General features: G+C 41.7%; 1 protein-coding gene across 4 annotated transcripts in view; it reads right to left on the reverse strand.

Moving 5' to 3' along the window:
- Window positions 1-18,984, reverse strand: part of magi1b (membrane associated guanylate kinase, WW and PDZ domain containing 1b) — a 134,379-nt gene that overhangs the window by 72,722 nt on the left and 42,673 nt on the right. For all 4 annotated transcript variants that reach the window (XM_061068993.1, XM_061068992.1, XM_061068994.1 and 1 more), the window contains exon 2: window positions 869-985. In XM_061068993.1, coding sequence (XP_060924976.1) covers window positions 869-985 — 117 coding nt within the window. The remainder of the gene's footprint in view (window positions 1-868; window positions 986-18,984) is intronic.

Here is an 18,984-nt window from a genome sequence, read left to right on the forward strand (position 1 = left end):
TTTGAGCAGCAGCAGCTACAGAGGGAGATATCCAGCGTCAGAAAACAAATGTGCCTTTAGATCTTTGCTGTACGACAGTCAGAGGGAAAAGAGTCAAAGACTCAAGCCTCTATTCCTGGATTATGAGATACCATTTGAGATGAGATACCAGTTAGTGATAGAGGATGAGGGACTAGGATGAAGTCACAACGTCTATAATTACTGGTGCTATTGATCCTGCGGCCATGAGATACTAAGAGCCTCTTCACTGTGGAGTCACAACAAGATGTTTTCTCTAACTGATCGAAGGATATTAGTAAATTAGCTGGATGAGTTTACATTAACTTGCTACTTGTAAGCAGCTTGGGAGTCAGGTGAGAAAGTGTCGCGACTGAATGAATCGTTTGCAGCTCTGCAATGAAGATAGGTTTGCTCAATTCAAAAAAGGTTATTAATCATTATGTGGTGATCAGTGTAGATATCAGACATCAGCTGAGAAGGGGCCCTTTAAATGTGGCCCAGGATGCATTTGCGTTCACACAGTGAAAAGATTGTGGTCACATGCGTCCCACCTCAGAATGTAGCTTGAGTGAGTGGATCTCAGAACGTATTCAGGATGCATTTGGGTGCTTCCAGTCCTGCACTTAGCACTGACCACTTGCAATTGGATCACTCAGGACAGATGTTAACGCCACATCTGAGCAGGGTGATAGACTTCTGGGTTACAGCAAGTTCTACGTGTTTTAATTCAAATAAACAAAGTGTCAAAAGCAATCAATAGGATTTGGAAGAAAAAAATGAGGCCAGAGCATAAACACAAGCGTACCAGGAGACACAGGGAATAACAAAGGTAAAGACAGAACAAGCTGAAAGAAGTTCAAGGACTCACAAGGCACGGCGTGACGGTAGAGGTTGTCTCGGATGGTCTGCTGCAGCTCGTGGTCAGCCGAGGACTTCTGGAAGCGCAGGCTCAGATAATGCTTCAGGTCCTTGTTAAGCTTGTTTCCTGTCATTGGGGAAACAAACAGGAAAACATGTGATAACTGAATCAAAACAGCTGAAGCAAACACACACAAGGCTAGCATCAACACTGTTATAATTCATAGTCAAGTGTCAAACAGCCCCACATCTCGGCTCCCACAGAAAGAAATACTCAAGTTTACCCTGCTACCACAGCAAAGCTGGCTGCTGAGTGCATGGTCGTGAATTGTGCACTTGCCATTGTAACTCTACTGGGGCTACTGGCTGCAGACTCTCTCCCAGCAACCAGCCAAGGCTCGCAAAACTTAAGACTGCTATAGCGCTACAGCTAGCACCGCAAATCAGCCCCCCCACTGCTACGCCATCTGGACCTCAGACACACATTAGGCTACTGAGGGGCAGCTCGGCTTGAAAGTGTCCGAATGTGTGTGTGTGCTTGTGTCTGAATGTGTGTGTCTGTGCTGCCACTACAGTGAGTGTCCACGTTACAGGCATGTGAAAACACAAAACGACAACGACATGACGAGTAACAGAGCAGAGATGTGAAACGCATCCTGTCTGCTTCAACACAAAAGGAAAAAAATAGATAATTTACCTAATGAATATGACAATGTCTTGATCCAAATTCAACATCATCACTGCTGCGGGCAACAACAAACATCTTATGACGTTCTGTATTAGTACACGTCCCATTATTTACTATACAAATGATTTATCTGCCGTCTTTGCTTGGCTGCTGAGATCAGTTTTGGTTGTCTTGGGCAAACAACCAGTCATAAAAGGCCCTGGATCCTGTTTCCATGGAAACTATGTGTATGTGTGTGTGCGTGCGTGCATCTGTATGTGTGCGTCTATGTGTGCGTGTGTGTGTGTGTATATGTGTGTGTGTGTGTGTGTGTGTGTGTGTGAAATAAGATGATTGAGATTGCTAGCGTAGTACAGAAGAGCAGTCTGTACAGTTGGCAGAATAATTGTAGGTTTATATGATAAAAACACAATTGTAGCACAACTGGCACATCCCACAGACATGATACAAATTAGTCTTTTTTTTGTGACCCACATCTCTATCTGTCATTCATATAAAAATGCATGAGAAGATTGTGGAAAACTAAAACCGAATTATGGTCACATTAGGGGGTGGGAAGCTGTTGGGCTTACCATAACGTGTTTAATATAAAACCCAGGAATAAATGCAAGAAAAACAATATTGCTTTAAATTCAGGATTTAAGATAAGTATAATGCTCTAATTTGGTTCCTTTACAAAAATTAGGATTCATTACATCTTTTGTGAATCCAGGCTCTTGAAGTAGCAGGGGATTAATTACACTCTTTGATAAAGAATATACGATGAACCACAATAGGCCTCATACTGATGTGACCGTTTAGTACAGTCTGTTTAAGAAAGGTTGAGTCTTCGCCCTGTTGCCTGACCTCTCCCTGAGACGAGACGCTGCTCCTGGCCCCGTCCCGTCCAGACACATCACTGTGTTGTAATCCTCACAACAGGTCACGAGCCAACGCTCTGGCCAACAGTGAGCCCCCGATGTGCTGTGTACACACATCAATTACTGGAGAGCAACGGGTATACCTCACAAGCAGACCTCCAACTAACCCTCTGACCCTGTGAGATTTAGGGGTTTAGGACATTAGCACCACTTCAAGCTTGTTTTCTGAAACTGTAAAGGTGACCTGAAGTACAGTCTGAAAATTGGACCCTATGCCCACAACTGACATAGACAAGTTGGCACCAAAGGCTGACATTAAAACGCACTTTGACACAATAGAAAGGAGTTCAGCCAATGTGCGTTTCATTGAATTGAGTCTGTCTTTACGCAACTTTATGCAACTCATAACAAAAACAAGTAAATGCGGAAGACCACAACACTGCACTGAGGTGTCGGCTGGAACCAAAGTATGCATGAACTCTAGGAGTTAACACATTTTGTGGCAAACCAGAGTAATGTGTTCTTTCTGGTGTGAGGTCAAATACCATTCCACCACATTTCCTTTCTCTTTTCCTGTTCCAGCCCATGACTTAAAACACCATCAGACTCCTTTGAATCCACTCTCATTAGGTGTGTGGATTTCTGTGTTTTGGTTGGCTGCAAATCAAGTCTAGATTTGTCCAAACACAGCACAACTATAGTTGACTATGTTATCCTTAAATTTCACATTCTGCAAAAGCCAAACCATGAATCTAATTCACAAAAATGCAAAAAAGGTCAACTCTCACCTCCATTTAAGCCTTTAAGGCATTTAGTCAGCCCATTTAAGCCAATGGTGACTATGTTAACACCATTAGTCCTTTAACTGCTACTTTGTTGCCTTGATCTGTTTTGGTACTGTGTAGAGAATGATTAAACATGCTAGCTGTGACGGCAAACAAAGGAGACAAAGCTAAAGTGTAGTATAGTATGATTTTTAAAGCAAAGTTCCGACATTTGACCAAGTTTGCACACGTTTAATTGACCAATCACTCATTTCAATTTGATTCATATTCAACCAATCACAGAGGCATGCAGCCAGCAGGACTGGGCTGAGAGAACATTTGGCCCAGCAGCCACACACCCAAATCCCTCTGCAAACACATAATTAGAAAAGACATATCCTTCAAACACAGCCCACCTGTTATAGATTTTCCATAAGCCCCCTAAACCAAGCAGGATTTTTGGGAAGGAGACATGCAGTCCATGGCAGAAGGAAAGTGGGGTTGAAGGGGTTTATGCACGAGAGAGAGAAGCACAGAGAGAACATCAGAGTTACCCTGACAAAACATCAAAATAATTTTAGACACAGCACAAATGTAAAAACGCCCCACTACTTTTCCCGGCATCTCCCATTGAGCACGACCCGGCACCCCTGAGTTCTGATCAGCCAGCCAAGGACCTGCTCAGACATGCAGAGCCAGAAATGGCACCAGCCAGACCCTCCGCTGGCAGCTGACATCTGTATTCACAGCACGGGAAAAAAAAAAAAAAAAAACTTCACTGAAACTCGATCCCGCTGCGACTTTGGTTCTATACGATTCCTTCACGCTCCACATGAGCAGCGTCATTACGTAGTGTAGAGCCCTGGTTATTTGCTTGATACGCAAATGCTTTAGCTATGTTTACGCTACATGATTGTGTCTGTATGACCTCACTGTTGCTCCTGAAAGTAATCATAGCTGTGTGTATGGTTGAAAGCTGGGGCTGTAGATTCGAGACTTCAAAATTCAAACTAACATTCGCCTCATTAGTTTGACTGGAGGAGGCACTGTAATTTGAACATACTATTAAACATACTTTAGGTTTGCTTTTAGAGGAGCCTTCACAAGTTACCTTTCCTATCTTATATGCAGAATGTACATGTTCACTACAGGCAGATATGTCACAAAAGTTTTCCCATCCATCTCTCAAATACTTTAGTACGGACGGAAATATCTATCGGATAGACTCCCATGTCATTTGGTGTGACCATGGTCTGCAGAAAATGGATCCTGCTGACGTTGGTGATCCCCTGAACATTCCTCTCTGCAACCAGGAAGTTGACGTTTTGGATGGAATAAAATAACTCAAAATATTGTAAATATGGGACAGGAATTAATGCCCCACTGGACTTGAGTCCTGTTGACTCTGACGACCAGTTACTGGGCCAATAAAAATCAGTATAAGAGACATATTGTTGGTGTTTATGTTTGGTGATATGCATTTATATGAACACTTTTATCTTAGATAATAATCAATGGAAAAAAGTTATGCATTTTATATTTTACATTTAAAATCTTTTCTCTTTTTTAAATTCAAGTTTTTGTTTGATGATGACATCTAAGGAATCATTGACAATTTCTTAAATATGTATGTAAGCATATATCAGTATATTTTTTACTCTTCAATATCGACATGCCCCCCCCCCCCAAAATAAAATTCCATATCTTACTCCAATGATCACCTGCTGTTTTATTCTATTAACAACAGCAAGTCAAAGGTTTCAATTATCTACTGAATAAATGGATGGATATAGGCTAAATATTTGGCATTGAAATTCTGGGGATGCATTTCACTTACTTTGATGACCATCTGAAATTCCTTATAGAAAAATATTGTACATTTTTGATTCCCAAAGATATGAACAGGACATTTTGTGATGATTTGTAATCGCTCTGTTGATCCCTGGACAATTTTTCTACCACCATTGTCAAGTCCAAATTTGCCTTTGTCAAATAGTTACGGCATTTCATGTGTAATGGTAGCAAATGCTAAAACAAAAAAGATGTAATCAGTGTGCCGCTAAAAATCGGTATGCTAGCATTGTCATTATAAACATTCTAACATGCCGTTGTTGGATATTTATGTGACGTGCACAGATTTGTACTGCAGGTAACACTGTTAATAATTACAATGTATTGCATGCCTAGGAATAATTGTAAGATATACTCTAATTTCAATCAGCAAACTGGACAATAGCAGCTACAATTACCGTCTTAACACAAAGCAACAGCCTAAGTAAGAAAGCAGTAAATATGCTAGTGTGCCAGCCTGTTTCCCACTAAGCCAAGTCAGATTTGGCAGAGTCACCATGTCTGGCTGGAAACTGACTGTATTATCAATGTAGAAAACTCAAGAAGTCTGGCATGCAAGGAAACAATAACCTTTTATTGTCATCTCTTCAATAGTCTTTTTAACATCAAGGGAAAGATTTCCAGGCAGGAGCTATGATTAGAACTATAGCCTTCTTCAGTGGGCTGTTTATTGTTAAATTTAGTTTCTCCAAAGTGGGACATAGTAAAGAAAGTAGGCTTTAAAGTCAAATGTATTTCTGCCATTCAAATATAACCCACTTGCAGTTAAATTTAGCCACGAGACACACGGGTTGTTCAAAGTCACGTCTTAAGTAATCAACTCTTAAGTGAGCAGTACATGCATGGCTCTAGTTAATCAGATAATAAGGGCTAATCACCAGCTAATTGATTTACGCATCAGCAGCAGCAACATACAGTTAACGTTCTCATCACCACTTAACCATATGTCATAATGATTAGAGGATGATCACAGGAGGCAGAGAGAGAGAAAGAGAGAGATCTGACCCCTGACAAGTGATTAGAGGTCGGATTTTCCAAGTTCAGGTTCACTGCAGGTGATTCCGTAGAAAATGTAGGTGGGGAAATTCTCCTTATGTAAGATTGATAGACTGATCCCAGTAGGAATTCAAGTGAGGAAGTAGAAAAAAAACAACTGTGGTCATTTTAAGTAGTAGTCCATTCTGTCATGTTCATGTAGCAGGTAGTGTGTGTGTGGTGTGTGTATGTGTAGTTGTATGTGTACATATATATGCATTTATGTATGTATTTATGTATGTATGTGTGTGTGTGTGTGTGTGTGTGCTTGTATGTGTACATGTACATGTCTGTGTGTGTGTGTGGTTGGAACATCTCACTTCTCTGAGCTCAACACTACCCCCTATGTTCATTTATTTGATGTGGCTTGCATCACAGCAATGGCCAGACTCTGTATCCATAGCAACAGCTGCTAGATGAGTACTGGCTGTGGTGAAGGTGTTGATGGCTGTAGCCAGGCATAGTCTGCTGCCCCCCTCTGGACTAGTGGGGTATTACAAAAACAAAGTAAAGCCCTTGCTGACAATGAGCAATCCAATACAATGGATTTTGAGACTGTAATCTATACAATTTTTTATACACTTTTACAAAAATGGACAAAAAAACTAACTAAAATATCACAGAGACAGATAACAAAACGCTAGTTTTTAATACAGTGGTTCTCAAACTGTGGGGAAATAGAGCCAGTGCATGGGTGTGGTCGACCAGGGAAGGGGAAAATGTGCTCTGTGCTGAACTTTATTCCACTACAATTAAACTTGCATCTTTTTTTATTTTGCTCCACCTATCACTGTTAATGTTAGTGTTAAAAAACTGTGGCGTGGGGTAGTGTTTATTTTTTCCAGCTTGTAAAGGGAGAAATGCCAGATAAAGTTTTAGAGCCATATAATAGAGAAATATGAGGAACTTACAAGTTACGCAAAGTAACATACAGAGGTTTGTGTGAAACATTTAAACATTTTAGCCTTCTAATGTCTGAGATGGAGACAAGTCAATAGTTTCTCCAGTAATCAGGTTTATAATGGTGTCTCTATACTGTGGCTTGTGAGGGAGAATAACCGATAGTAATGATATTTGTATGAAGCTGTAAAGTGGATTCTGCAGTTCTCAGACACAAATTTTTGCCAATACTCATGTGAATAAATGCATTTTCTCGTGGCTTTTCTTGTGGCTGGGACAAGCAGCCTTCCAATCAATGCTTGTATGAGGTAGCGAAAATCTGAATTGATGAGGAAATGCAATCAGACACTAAAATAATGAAACTGGATATGACTTTTACAGCATGAGCCTAAACCTTATTCTTTCTACTAAAATACTTCTAGACCTACTTTGAACCACAACATCCCCTAATCATATTATAAACCGAAAATTATCAAATAGGAAATGGAGCTTTTTGTGAAATTGCTTCAGAAGCTGCTTCAGAAATAACGGTCCATGAAAATATAAATAACATATTCAGGAGTATTCTCACCGTCTTTGCTGTTGAACGACATGTTACTTTAAATTCCCCTGAGCTGATGATATTCAAGTATTGAATTAAGCACATGTGCAATGGTAATAATCACTATGGGTACATATGTATGGGGGAAAGACGCAGAAAACAAACTGTTAAAGTCAAGCCAGCACAGCTCTGAAAAAAAAAGATATTCTTATCATTTGACATCTGAGTCAAGACAGAAAAACACCAGATGCAATGCAGTCAAGATTAAATCTATGACAGGTTTTCTGTCTATATGGTTGTGTGTTTTGGAGCTGCTGGCCTGTTTACTATGGTCCAGATTGCTTTCATTGATCGTCGCCGTGCACGAGGGGAAAAAGAGAATCCTGAGAGGATTCATTTCAGCACGTTGGGCAGCAAAACGAGCTGAGGCAGAGGTGTCGATTACCCTGCTGCAATCCAACAGTGGATTGAGAGGAGCACATCCATGTGACTTTTTATGGGACCATATGTGTGTGCACTGTTTATGTCCTTGTGTGTGTGTGACCACATACATTTCCCTGAGCACTTGTCTAATTTGACAAACATCAGCACGTGTTGGCCAAGGACTCAAATATAAACAATAATACAGTGCCTGCCTCGTGATTTATGTGGGTGCTCAACACACTATACTACACTACGTTATTAATATTCCTGTGATGATACCTGTGAGTACGAGCCTCTACGATTGAAGCCCCCTCCTGAGAGGCTGGTGAATGAGAGGATCCATCATCCACTGACACACAGGAGGGCTTTGCATTTACTCCCAACAAGTATTAAGCACAGCAGATGTGACTTTTAATGATAATACTTTAAAAGTCTACTGAATGTCAGAGACAAAAGGAATGAACAAACCACCATTAATTCCTTACAAATCAATAAATTAGAGCTTTCCTCAATGCAAACTTGCGCTTAGGCCGGGATTTGCCCTGCTAATGATGTGATTATTTACTGACTGAGGCATAAGCCGGTGGGACTCAAGTATTTTCATAGTAATGACCTCTCCATCATTGCCTCTTGTCATTGACAGGAGGCATTTCTGAACCAATGGGAGTATTAGTTTAATGTGACAGGCCAGCTGATTGGCTTCCCTCCCCACTAATAGGGCAGATCAGCACGTTAATACAAAGGCTGAGAACAGGGGCACAAGATTGTCAGGAAGATAGAATGAGAGAAAGATCAACCGAAAAGTGGAGGGGGTGGCAATAGATTTTTTAAAAAGGGTCAAAGGCTCATATGACCAGAAAGTGATGTGTTTACAGTCTGAGAGAGTTGTGACGGCAGTGTGTGGGGGGGTGTATTTACAGGGAAGACATTCTGACACTGATAAGACGATCCTGGGATTCTTCAGGCTTGAACGTTCACACACTTTGGTTCAAAAACCAAAGCTGGTTTCTTGTTGAAAAAACAGCTAAAGTGTGTGTTGACCATGACACAACAAAAAAAACCTCTGTCTTTCACACGAAGTCTATCATAAACAGCAAAGCAGCATTTCTTTGTAAATCTGAGAATAAAATAAGACATTTTCTACTTTTCAATGACAGAATAAGTAGTTAATAATTTAAACAATAGGTTATGAAAACAGCAAAGGAGATAGTTGTTAATCATATATCAAATGTATCAAATGAACATGAAAGAGCAAGAACACATACAGCCGTGGCCAAAAGTTTTGAGAATGACACAAGTATTGGTTTTCACAAAGTGTGTTGCTTCAGTGTTTTCAGATCTTTTTATCAGATGTTACTATGGTATACTGAAGTATAATTACAAGTGTCAAAGGATTTTATGGACAATTACATTAAGTTTATGCAAAGAGTCAATATTTGCAGTGTTGACCCTTCTTTTTCAAGACCTCTGCAATTCACCCTGGTATGTTGTCAATTAACTTCTGGGCCACATCCTGACTGATGGTAGCTCATTCTTGCATAATCAATGCTTGGACTTTGTCAGATTTTGTGGGTTTTTGTTTGTCCACCCGCCTCTTGAAGATTGACCACAAATTCTCAATGGGATTAAGGTCTGGGGAGTTTCCTAGCCATGGACCCAAAATTTTGATGTTTTTTTCCCCGAGCCACTTAGTTATCACTTTCGCTTGATGGCAAGGTGCTCCTTCATGCTGGAAAAGGAATTGTTCCTCACCAAACTGTTCTTGGATGGTTGGGAGAAGTGGCTCTCGGAGGATGTTTTGGTACCATTCTTTATTCATGGCTGTGTTCTTTGGCAAAATTGTTAGTGAGCCCACTCCCTTGGCTGAGAAGCAACACCACACATTAATGTTCTCAGGTTGCTTTACTGTTGGCACGGCACAGAACTGATGGTAGCGCTCACCTTTTCTTCTCCAGACAAGCTTTTTTCCAGATGCCCTAAACAATCGGTAAGGGGATTCATCAGAAAAAATGACTTTACCCCAGTCCTCAGCAGTCCAATCCCTGTACCTTTGACAGAATATCAGTCTGTCCCTGATGTTTTTCCTGAAGATAAATGGATTCTTTGCTGCCCTTCTTGACACCAGGCCATCATCCAAAAGTCTTCGTCTCACTGTGCGTGCAGATGCACTCACAACTGCCTGCTGCCATTCCTGACCAACCTCTGCACTAGTGGTGCCCCAGTCCTGCAGTTAAATTAACTTTAGGAGATGGTCCTGGCCCTTGCTGGACTTCCTTGGGCGCCCTGAAGCCTTTTTTACAATAATTGAACCTCTCTCCTTGAAGTTCTTGATGATCCGATAAATGGTAAATTCAGGTGCAATCTTACTGGCAGCAATATCCTGGCCTCTGAAGCCCTTTTTGTGCAAAGCAATGATGACTGCACGTGTTTCCTTGCAGGTAACCATGGTTAACAGAGGAAGAACACTGACTTCAAGCACCACCCTCCTTTTAAAGCTTCCAGTCTGCTATTCTGTCTAAATCAGCATGACAGAGTGATCTCCAGACTTGTCCCCATCAACACTCTCACCTGTGTTAACAAGAGAATCACTGACATGATGTCAGCTGGTTCTTTTGTGGCAGGGCTGAAATGCAGTGGAAGTTTTTTGGGGATTAAGTTCATTTTCGTGGCAAAGAGGGACTTTGCAATAAATTGCAATTCATCTGATCACTCTTCATAACATTATTGAGTATATGCAAATTGCCATTATAAAAACTGAGGCAGCAGAATTTGTGAAAATGTATATTTGTGTCATTCTCAAAACTTTTGGCCACAGCTGTACACACAAATGAAATGCTACTGATCTATTGCATATTCACATACGCAACAGTAAGTTGTTTTATACTAATAGTAAAAGTGCTATAACAGCAATTTACATAGATCAAGGGGAATATCAGTGGATCCCACATTTTTTTAACTTTCACTTGACCCACCAGACCAAGCTAATATTCTTTCAAACTATGCTTTTGAAGTAGACCTTTAGTCAAAACCTTAAAGGCTAAGGTATTAGCGGGCAATCTGACAATTTTAAATCAATCTTGGACACACAACAAAATTAGCCGTCCGCAAAGAAAATCTAAAGAGTGACAATTCAAACATATGGCAGAGCTGAGGATCCAGTTTATTAGGCCTCGATGCAGTGGTGAGATGTATTACCATAATATCTTGGCCTGTCTCCACCCATATTCCATTTCACAGCAAGACAAATGGGCGACTGCTGGGGTGTAATCAGAGGCAGTGTGCTAAGTCACCCCAGGCCCACAGTGGGGGAGCCCCGCACTGACAGACCCACCACTGGTCCCGGGTGGGGAGGACAGCAGAGGGCAGAGGGGGAGGTGTCACATAAACAACAGGGGGAAAGATGGAGAAATAAAAGCCAGCGGAGATGGAAAGAAAGCGAGGGGGTGTAAACAAAGAGGAAAAGCAGGAAAACACAGTGATAAATAAAGATAAATGAAGAAGGTAAATCAGAGAACAGCGTGGAACATGGAGGTGTGTTCATGCTCTAGACTAGACAGACCCAGAGTGAGGCATCTTCTTCCTCCTTCCTGTCTGACAACTGTACACCTCACGTTTTCATCACATATTTCCTGGATTCTAATTGGCCACAGGGGTGAAGATAGTTATTCTCCGTGATCAAGTAGTGTCTGCCACAGTCCACCTCACCTCAGGGCCCAGGACAAGCTCATTAACTCTGCCACCAGGGGGCGTATGTCGCTCAGGATCATTAAGTGAGAGGGGACAGCACATGACTTGTACTGTGTTTACAGTGTGCCCATGCTGATGAATTTTCTGATCTCATGTAGATTCTCCACAGATACATTACTTCAGTCTTTGGAGCTGATCTGTACATCTTCACATAGAAAAGGGAACTTAATCATAAAGTGTTTTTGTTCAGGGGAGAAAATGTGACCGTACAGGTTCTGTCACATATAGTCCAATGCTCCATCTTCACACAGCTAGCATTAAGTCCAAGCTGAGATCGTGACATCAGGGTTATATCCTCAACATCTTTAAAGTTCCTTCCAGAGCCACAGAAGCAGAGGTGGAAACTCACAGAGTACAAATACTTCGTAACTGTACTTCAGTAGATTTTTCAGGTATCTGTACGACGACTTTTTCCTTTTACGTCCTATATTTGAACACAAATATCTGTACCTTCTACTCTACACAATTTCAAAACAGGCTTGTTACTTTTCCTTATAATGCATTGGGAAGATATGTGTTATTGCTTATTTTGCATCATCGAGCACTGCCTTCCCAAAATCAAGCTAAATATACAATAACACAGGAAAGACAATTCCTTGTTGTATATCAGTGCATATCATTCACAACATGCATGGCACATTGTATTAAGACAAAACAGGCAAGAGAGGGAGACTCAGCCACAGAGAAGAGGTGCAGCTACCATGACGGATATAAAATGACATAAGTCTAAATTGGTCATGAATAAATAATGAAATACATAAGTAATATTCATTTTCTTAATCCCCAAAAAATCTAAAAAGAAATATGATATACACAAACACCCTTTTCATCGCAAAATTGTATTTACTTATACTTCATCTTCCTCATTCTTTCTTTCCTACGTGACAAGGAGTTAGAAGATGGAAAAAGTTGAAGAATTTGCCAAAATCACAGATAACATCACAGACGACGTAGAGCAACATTCAAAACATTGCACATATTTTCTCTTGGACTATTTTTCATGATCTCAAATCTTTCCTTACTTTAACCTTTGTTTTTATTTTTTCTTTAAATATTCTACTTGAACTGAAAGCGATTTAACTTAAATAATCTTTAAACTATGTTAATAAGACATGAGACCAAGATTTTTTACTTATTTTCTGTGAGTACATTGTACAGCCTCTACTTTTACTTGAGTAAAGAGTTTGAATCAATATTTATACTTTTACTTGACATTTTTAACACAAGTATCTGTACTTTTACTCGAGTAAAGAATGTTTACTTAAGCCACCTCTGCACAGATAACATTGTTTCACTTTCTTCAAAGACTCACCGAACTTCCTGTTTTACGAACTAAGAGATTAATTGTCCTCTCAGAATATAAGTAATTGTACATAGCTCCAGTATCTATCCAGCTAATCAGATAATTGTTGTTTGGAAACTGCTGTGAGACACATTTTATAATATCTCTAATGCATTATATTTGTTATGAGTTTACTTGATGAAAATTCATCTAAGCTCTAAAATGTGCCTAATGTCACTTGTGCTTGTTCAGCACTGCCTCTCTCCACAGCTGGCGACTTTGCATTCCAGTATTTTCCACCTTTTTTGCTGTCCTCTCATTTTCTTGCCAAGTTCTGCAGACTCCTTCTCTTTCTCTTACTCTCATCCTTTTCTTGTTGCCTACTTCCCCTCTTATGTAACTCCCTACTTAGCCTACTTTTCTAACCTTACATCCTTGTTTCCTTCTCTCAGCCAGACTGTCTGGAGCAGTCAGCATCCACCTCTAGTCATCTTCAATTCATCCAACTACACGAGCAATACTCCAGCTCCATCATGTGTCAAGAGGGCACGACTGACCCACTTTCCCCCCGACCCCGTCACCCTGTCACTCGCTGACTCAAGACGCGCTCAAGATGTGTGCGAGTGCACAAATACAGGCGTGCAGACGCGCTCATGCAGATGAATACGTTGGGCAACGCATGCATACAAAAGGGACACTCAAACAACATCTGCTAACAGGTCTAATTTTAGAAACAGAATGGGAACACACACACACACACAGACAGACAAATGCACACACACATATGAACACAGGAGATGAACAAAAATAGAAATGGAGGTAAGGAAAACACTGAAACGTGCATCTCTTCCATGCGTCTAAAAAAACTAACCGAATACTAACAAAAAATGTGCAACTGTGTGTGATCGTTGACCATAAACTCTGTGTCAATTTTATATAGAAACACACAATTCAAATATAGACACACACACTTTACAAAAGCTGTGTGTGTTGCAGTGGTGTGGGCTAATGGGGCAGCAGTCACCGATGGTTACATCTACAGTCGTTTCTGGGTCAGCATCAGGCAACACTCATCCAGCACTGCAGCCCTTAACAGCTGACTCCAGGCCAGACATGGCACACACAGACACACACACATAGACACACCAGATGCGTATGAATGGTATTAACATTTACTGAAATCTCAACCGAACACACGATTTTATTATTTATCAAATATAAATTGTAACTGCAAATCTAAAAAGATTGAATGATGAATACATTTATTAAAATGAGAAACTATTGGTTTAATCCCAAATGAAAAACCCATCTCATCTCAACACAGGGAGATGGATTTGACCTATGAAGTTTCAGGCACATAGACATCCACAAGCCATATTGCAGGCGAACACACACACACTTGCACACTCATAAACACACGCTTGATTGTCTACACGAAAACGATCTCATGCATCAATTACTTCACGTTGTAATTTACTTTTATGCCTCACAAGTACCTGTGTCCAGATGAGGTTGTACTGCCTGTGTGTGTGAATGTCCACTGCTCGTAAACAGGAAGCACACACATATTCAAATATGGTCTCTCGTTACCCAGAGTAGCCTAGCAGCATAGCACGATGAGCAACATGAAGCCCAGTGAACCATGGGAAGAGCGTTGTTTGTGTTAGAGGGCGATAATTATGTGTGTAACTGGGTTGTTCAGTTTGCTCTGATGAAGTTGTGACATGCAAACACGCACGCACACACACACACACACACACAGTATTACGAGAGAGGCTCAGGCTGGAGTGGGGCCCGTGTCCGAGGAACCGGCCGCCAGTTCACAGTCTTAATCCACGCGGTGGTGACGACACTCTGACAGACAGACACACCTCCCTCTTCGCTCAGACTGTGACACAGCATCCCAGAGCAGTGCTTCTTAAGAAAGCAAAGCAAACAGCTGCTGTGTTCAGTGTGTGACTGACACTGACCAACACTGAAGCATTACATATCTAGAATTCAAATGTGGAAGACCTGTTTGCTTCTTCATTCAAATCCACTTTACTTTGCAATGTAATTGTAGGATTCTTCGAGAAAGAGAGAGAGAGAGAGAGAGAGAGAGAGAGAGAGAGAGAGAGAGAGCGAGAGAGCGAGAGAGAGAGAGAGAGAAAAAGACAGAAAGACACACAGACAGAAAGACACACAGACAGACAGGGGATCAGCTGGCTGGGAGGCAGCAGCCAGTAATCACTGTCAGCAGCTTACTCTTTACTGATCATGTGCCTGAAAGTAGGAAAAGTCCACAAACAAGTGGCTGAGACACCAGGTCTTATATCTATTGTTACGGACAAACCCCCCCCCCCCCCCCCGCACACGCACACACACACACACACACACACACACACACACACACACACGCAGATAAAAAAGTGAAGTGCTCCATCCTTCACTGTGATAACTACCACTCAACTGAACAAAGAGATAAACACACAGTGAATAAAGGATTCTCATCACATGACAACTGAAACAATCCTCTGTGATGAAATGTCTATTAGATTTTTGGTTTGTTTGAGCGTCTGTTTGTGTGTGTGTGTGTGTGTGTGTGTGTCTGTTTGTGTGTACCGTGTACTGTGAACCAGCTCCATGACTGGGAGGGCTGTCTGTACTGCACAACTTGTGAAGACCATTGTATATTACTGTGACAATAATACTGCTTTTCGTCTAGTGTCTACTTCTGAGATCTGTTGGTGCAGTTTGGGCCCAGGGACAATAAGTGACAATCTGAAAAGGATAACTGCAGAGAGAGATGTGGAGGGAGGGAAGTGCTTAAAAGGAGGCAGAGGAAAACAAAGATAAAATGACCATTAAATAAGGGAGGGACGAGCAAAAAGTAAAAGAGGAAAGGGAAAAGGAGGGAGGAGGGCATGGAGGTCTGGCAGGGCGCCAGGGCAGGGAGTGTGCCACAGATGTGCCCCCACCACCCCGGGGGGGAATGTGCTGAGTGGGCAGAAACGCCCCTCCACACACACACACACACACACACACACACACACACACACACACACACACACACACACACACACACACACACACACACACACACACACACACACACACACACACACACACACACACACACACACACACACACACACACACACACACACACACACACCACCAGCTCTCGTTTAGTCATCAAACAGGCAGGACCACCCAAGCAACTCTAGAGTTTACAGAGACCCTATATGTCAATCACATGTATACAAGTACAGCATATATTTAAGTTCAGGCCTTTTTGGCTGCTTGTTGGCAGATCCGTCAGGTTTGATTAAAATTCATTCTTCCTGAATGAAGGCTCAGCTTTATGCTTCTAAAACTCAAAGAGCTACGGTATGGAAGAGCACCATGGATGGAATTATCCCTTTTTATTAAGTTGAAAAATAATTTAACATTCAATTGTGCAGCCACCTGTTGATCATCATACATGGCAATGTATCACCGACGCTGTGGTTACATCCTCGGCAGAGCCCGCCACCGAGATCTGTATCCACTTTATAAGGGACTGTATCTCTTACTTCAGCTGAAGCGCTCAACAGATGTTAGGTTGAAAAGTCTATGGCTCTTTATGGGCAGAGCTGTCAGGTGGCTCACGGAAGTTTTCCATGCACTTGTCGCATATGCACGATTTTAAAAAGGTGAAAACTGCGTTTCAAAAACTCTTTTCCCTCAGAAGACCTCCCCCTGTGAGATTTATCACGCTGCCGCCTCACATTACACTTATCTGCGGTCTTCTGGTGAGCTGCGAGAGCTGGATCCTCACCGTGGCTCTGCAATTTTTGGGAGATCAGAGGAACGGAATGGAAAATATACTAAACGTCAGTAACAGTGACACAGCGAGGTTGGCTGCGGTGAGCGCCCACGGCTCAAGGGATTGTGGGACGTTAAATGAGCTGAGGGGAAAGAACATGTCGTAATTTTTTACAAGAGAAAAACTCCATCTGGCTTCCACCACAATGTTTTTAAATGTGTAAGACAGGGAAGACTTTGCACCTGTCCAACTCCGAGTAGTTTTACCACTGTATTAACACAATCATCAGGCTTCTGGTATGTAGACTCATGCAGTCATCTACCGTTTGAATGTTATTATAAACCCCCTCTGGACAAACAGCAGGAAATATCTGCCTCATTCCTCATCTCCATGGCTTCCTCTACTCTTCTGTCTAAAATGTGTGGAATGATCAAAATGTAGCATTTAAAAACCTGTCATGGTTAGGCCAAGAGAAAAGAATCCTCATGACGTGGGAGGACAGGGGCGGATATTCATCACAATACATGTAAACAAAATTCACAGTATAAGACTGGACTTGTCTTACCTGATGGAGTAATGGATGAAATATCATCATCCAGCAAGAGGAACCCATGAAAGAGAGAGAAGACAAAGACAAAAATGTTAGCACTGCAGTCAAAATCAGATCAGTTTACAAAAATGATAATATCTTTGATTTAATTAGATTGGACTTCAAGGTAAGTAATACCAATAATATTGATAGTAATAGCAATGCTTGCTGGAGTTAACGTAATCTAGTGGTCAAAAATGTTTGTGAACAGGTGGGTTTTATGGTGGTTCATTGCCGATCTCTCTGCCTAGAGAGAGTTCAAGAGGCCAGGGGCTGCCACACTTAATGTCCTGTGACTGTAGGTTCACAGGCTGGTGCAGGAGGATGCAGAGCAGGACCATAGGTTTGGGGTGTAGGGGTGGAGGAGGTCAATCCATTTCAAATCATCGCACTTTTGAGGTTGCAGAGAAATTGTACCATTATATACTCAAGAATATTGTTTTAAATGTGGTTGTAAATGTGGAACTGGAGATGAGCTTTAGAACAATATGATAACTATTTCTCTGTGATCTAAATTATTGGAGATATGACCATTCACAGTCACAACCAAAAACGGTCAGACTTCTTAAACCAATATCTCCCTGAATTAAACACATGACATTTCAGTTCCATATGTTTCTAGATGGCCAAATCAGCAGTAAAAATATCATTGATGTCTGTGACGTTGCAGCTGAAATGTGTGATGATTTGATACGGAATGACTCAGATTGGGAGGTGGTCCAGGATGCTGGCCTTGACCACACTCCAGAGAAGTCGTATTAGGGTGGGGATAAAGTGCTGCTGCTGCCAGGGCCTCATGCCTGGATTTCTACAGACATCATACTAGGAAGCCAGACAGAGAACGTCCACAGAAACTGCAGAGCCTCTCACTCGGACATTTGCATTCACACATGCACCTCCTCCGGAGAAAATACAGAGGAACTGTGGAGTTCACTGCATGTCTGAAAGCAGCTTAATGCTTGTCAGTCAATAATCCCTTCTACAGATAACACATCTACTCCGATCGCCAGCATCTCCACAAGCTCTAGTAAAATTCAAGGGACACCTTCAGCAAAACTGCTCCAGTAAACAAAGGTTACAGAGAAAGCCATAAACTCTGATGACACACATGGGCCGTGTTCTGCTCCAGCACAGTCAATTAAATCAGCAATTTCTGAAAAGTGGAATTTAAAAGCGGGGGATTAGTTGATTTAAGATCCCATTAAAAATGCTCTCGGTGAAAGAGAATCAAGCTGAGGTAAATCAAGACAAATACTTCTGTGTTTAACGCTGTCACACAACATGCCATCAACGTAGCCAACCCGAGGAGGCACAGAGACTTTGTTTTAATTATGTGGTGGGGGGGCTTACGGTGTTGATGTAGCAGCTCATGCTAAGTCATGGGCACAGTCAGAAGCCTTAGTGCTAACTCTGGGAAATGTGCTGGAGCCAGACCCAGGGCTAACATTACACAGAGCTGAGGCTCCTGAGGCTTACAAGCGTGTTTACCTTGGAGACTGGCTGCGCAAATGGAGAGGTGTAACTAAGCAATATCCTGCACTCATAAAAGCTGGAGAAAGACACCAAGACAAACCAGTACTAATAACAACACAGTCATACACACACGCACGCACACACACCCCGGCATGAACGTGTGCACCCAAGAGAAAATAAAAAACA

The sequence above is a fragment of the Limanda limanda genome, chromosome 4 (genome assembly GCF_963576545.1).
Source record: "Limanda limanda chromosome 4, fLimLim1.1, whole genome shotgun sequence".
In the NCBI taxonomy this organism is placed as follows: domain Eukaryota; kingdom Metazoa; phylum Chordata; class Actinopteri; order Pleuronectiformes; family Pleuronectidae; genus Limanda; species Limanda limanda.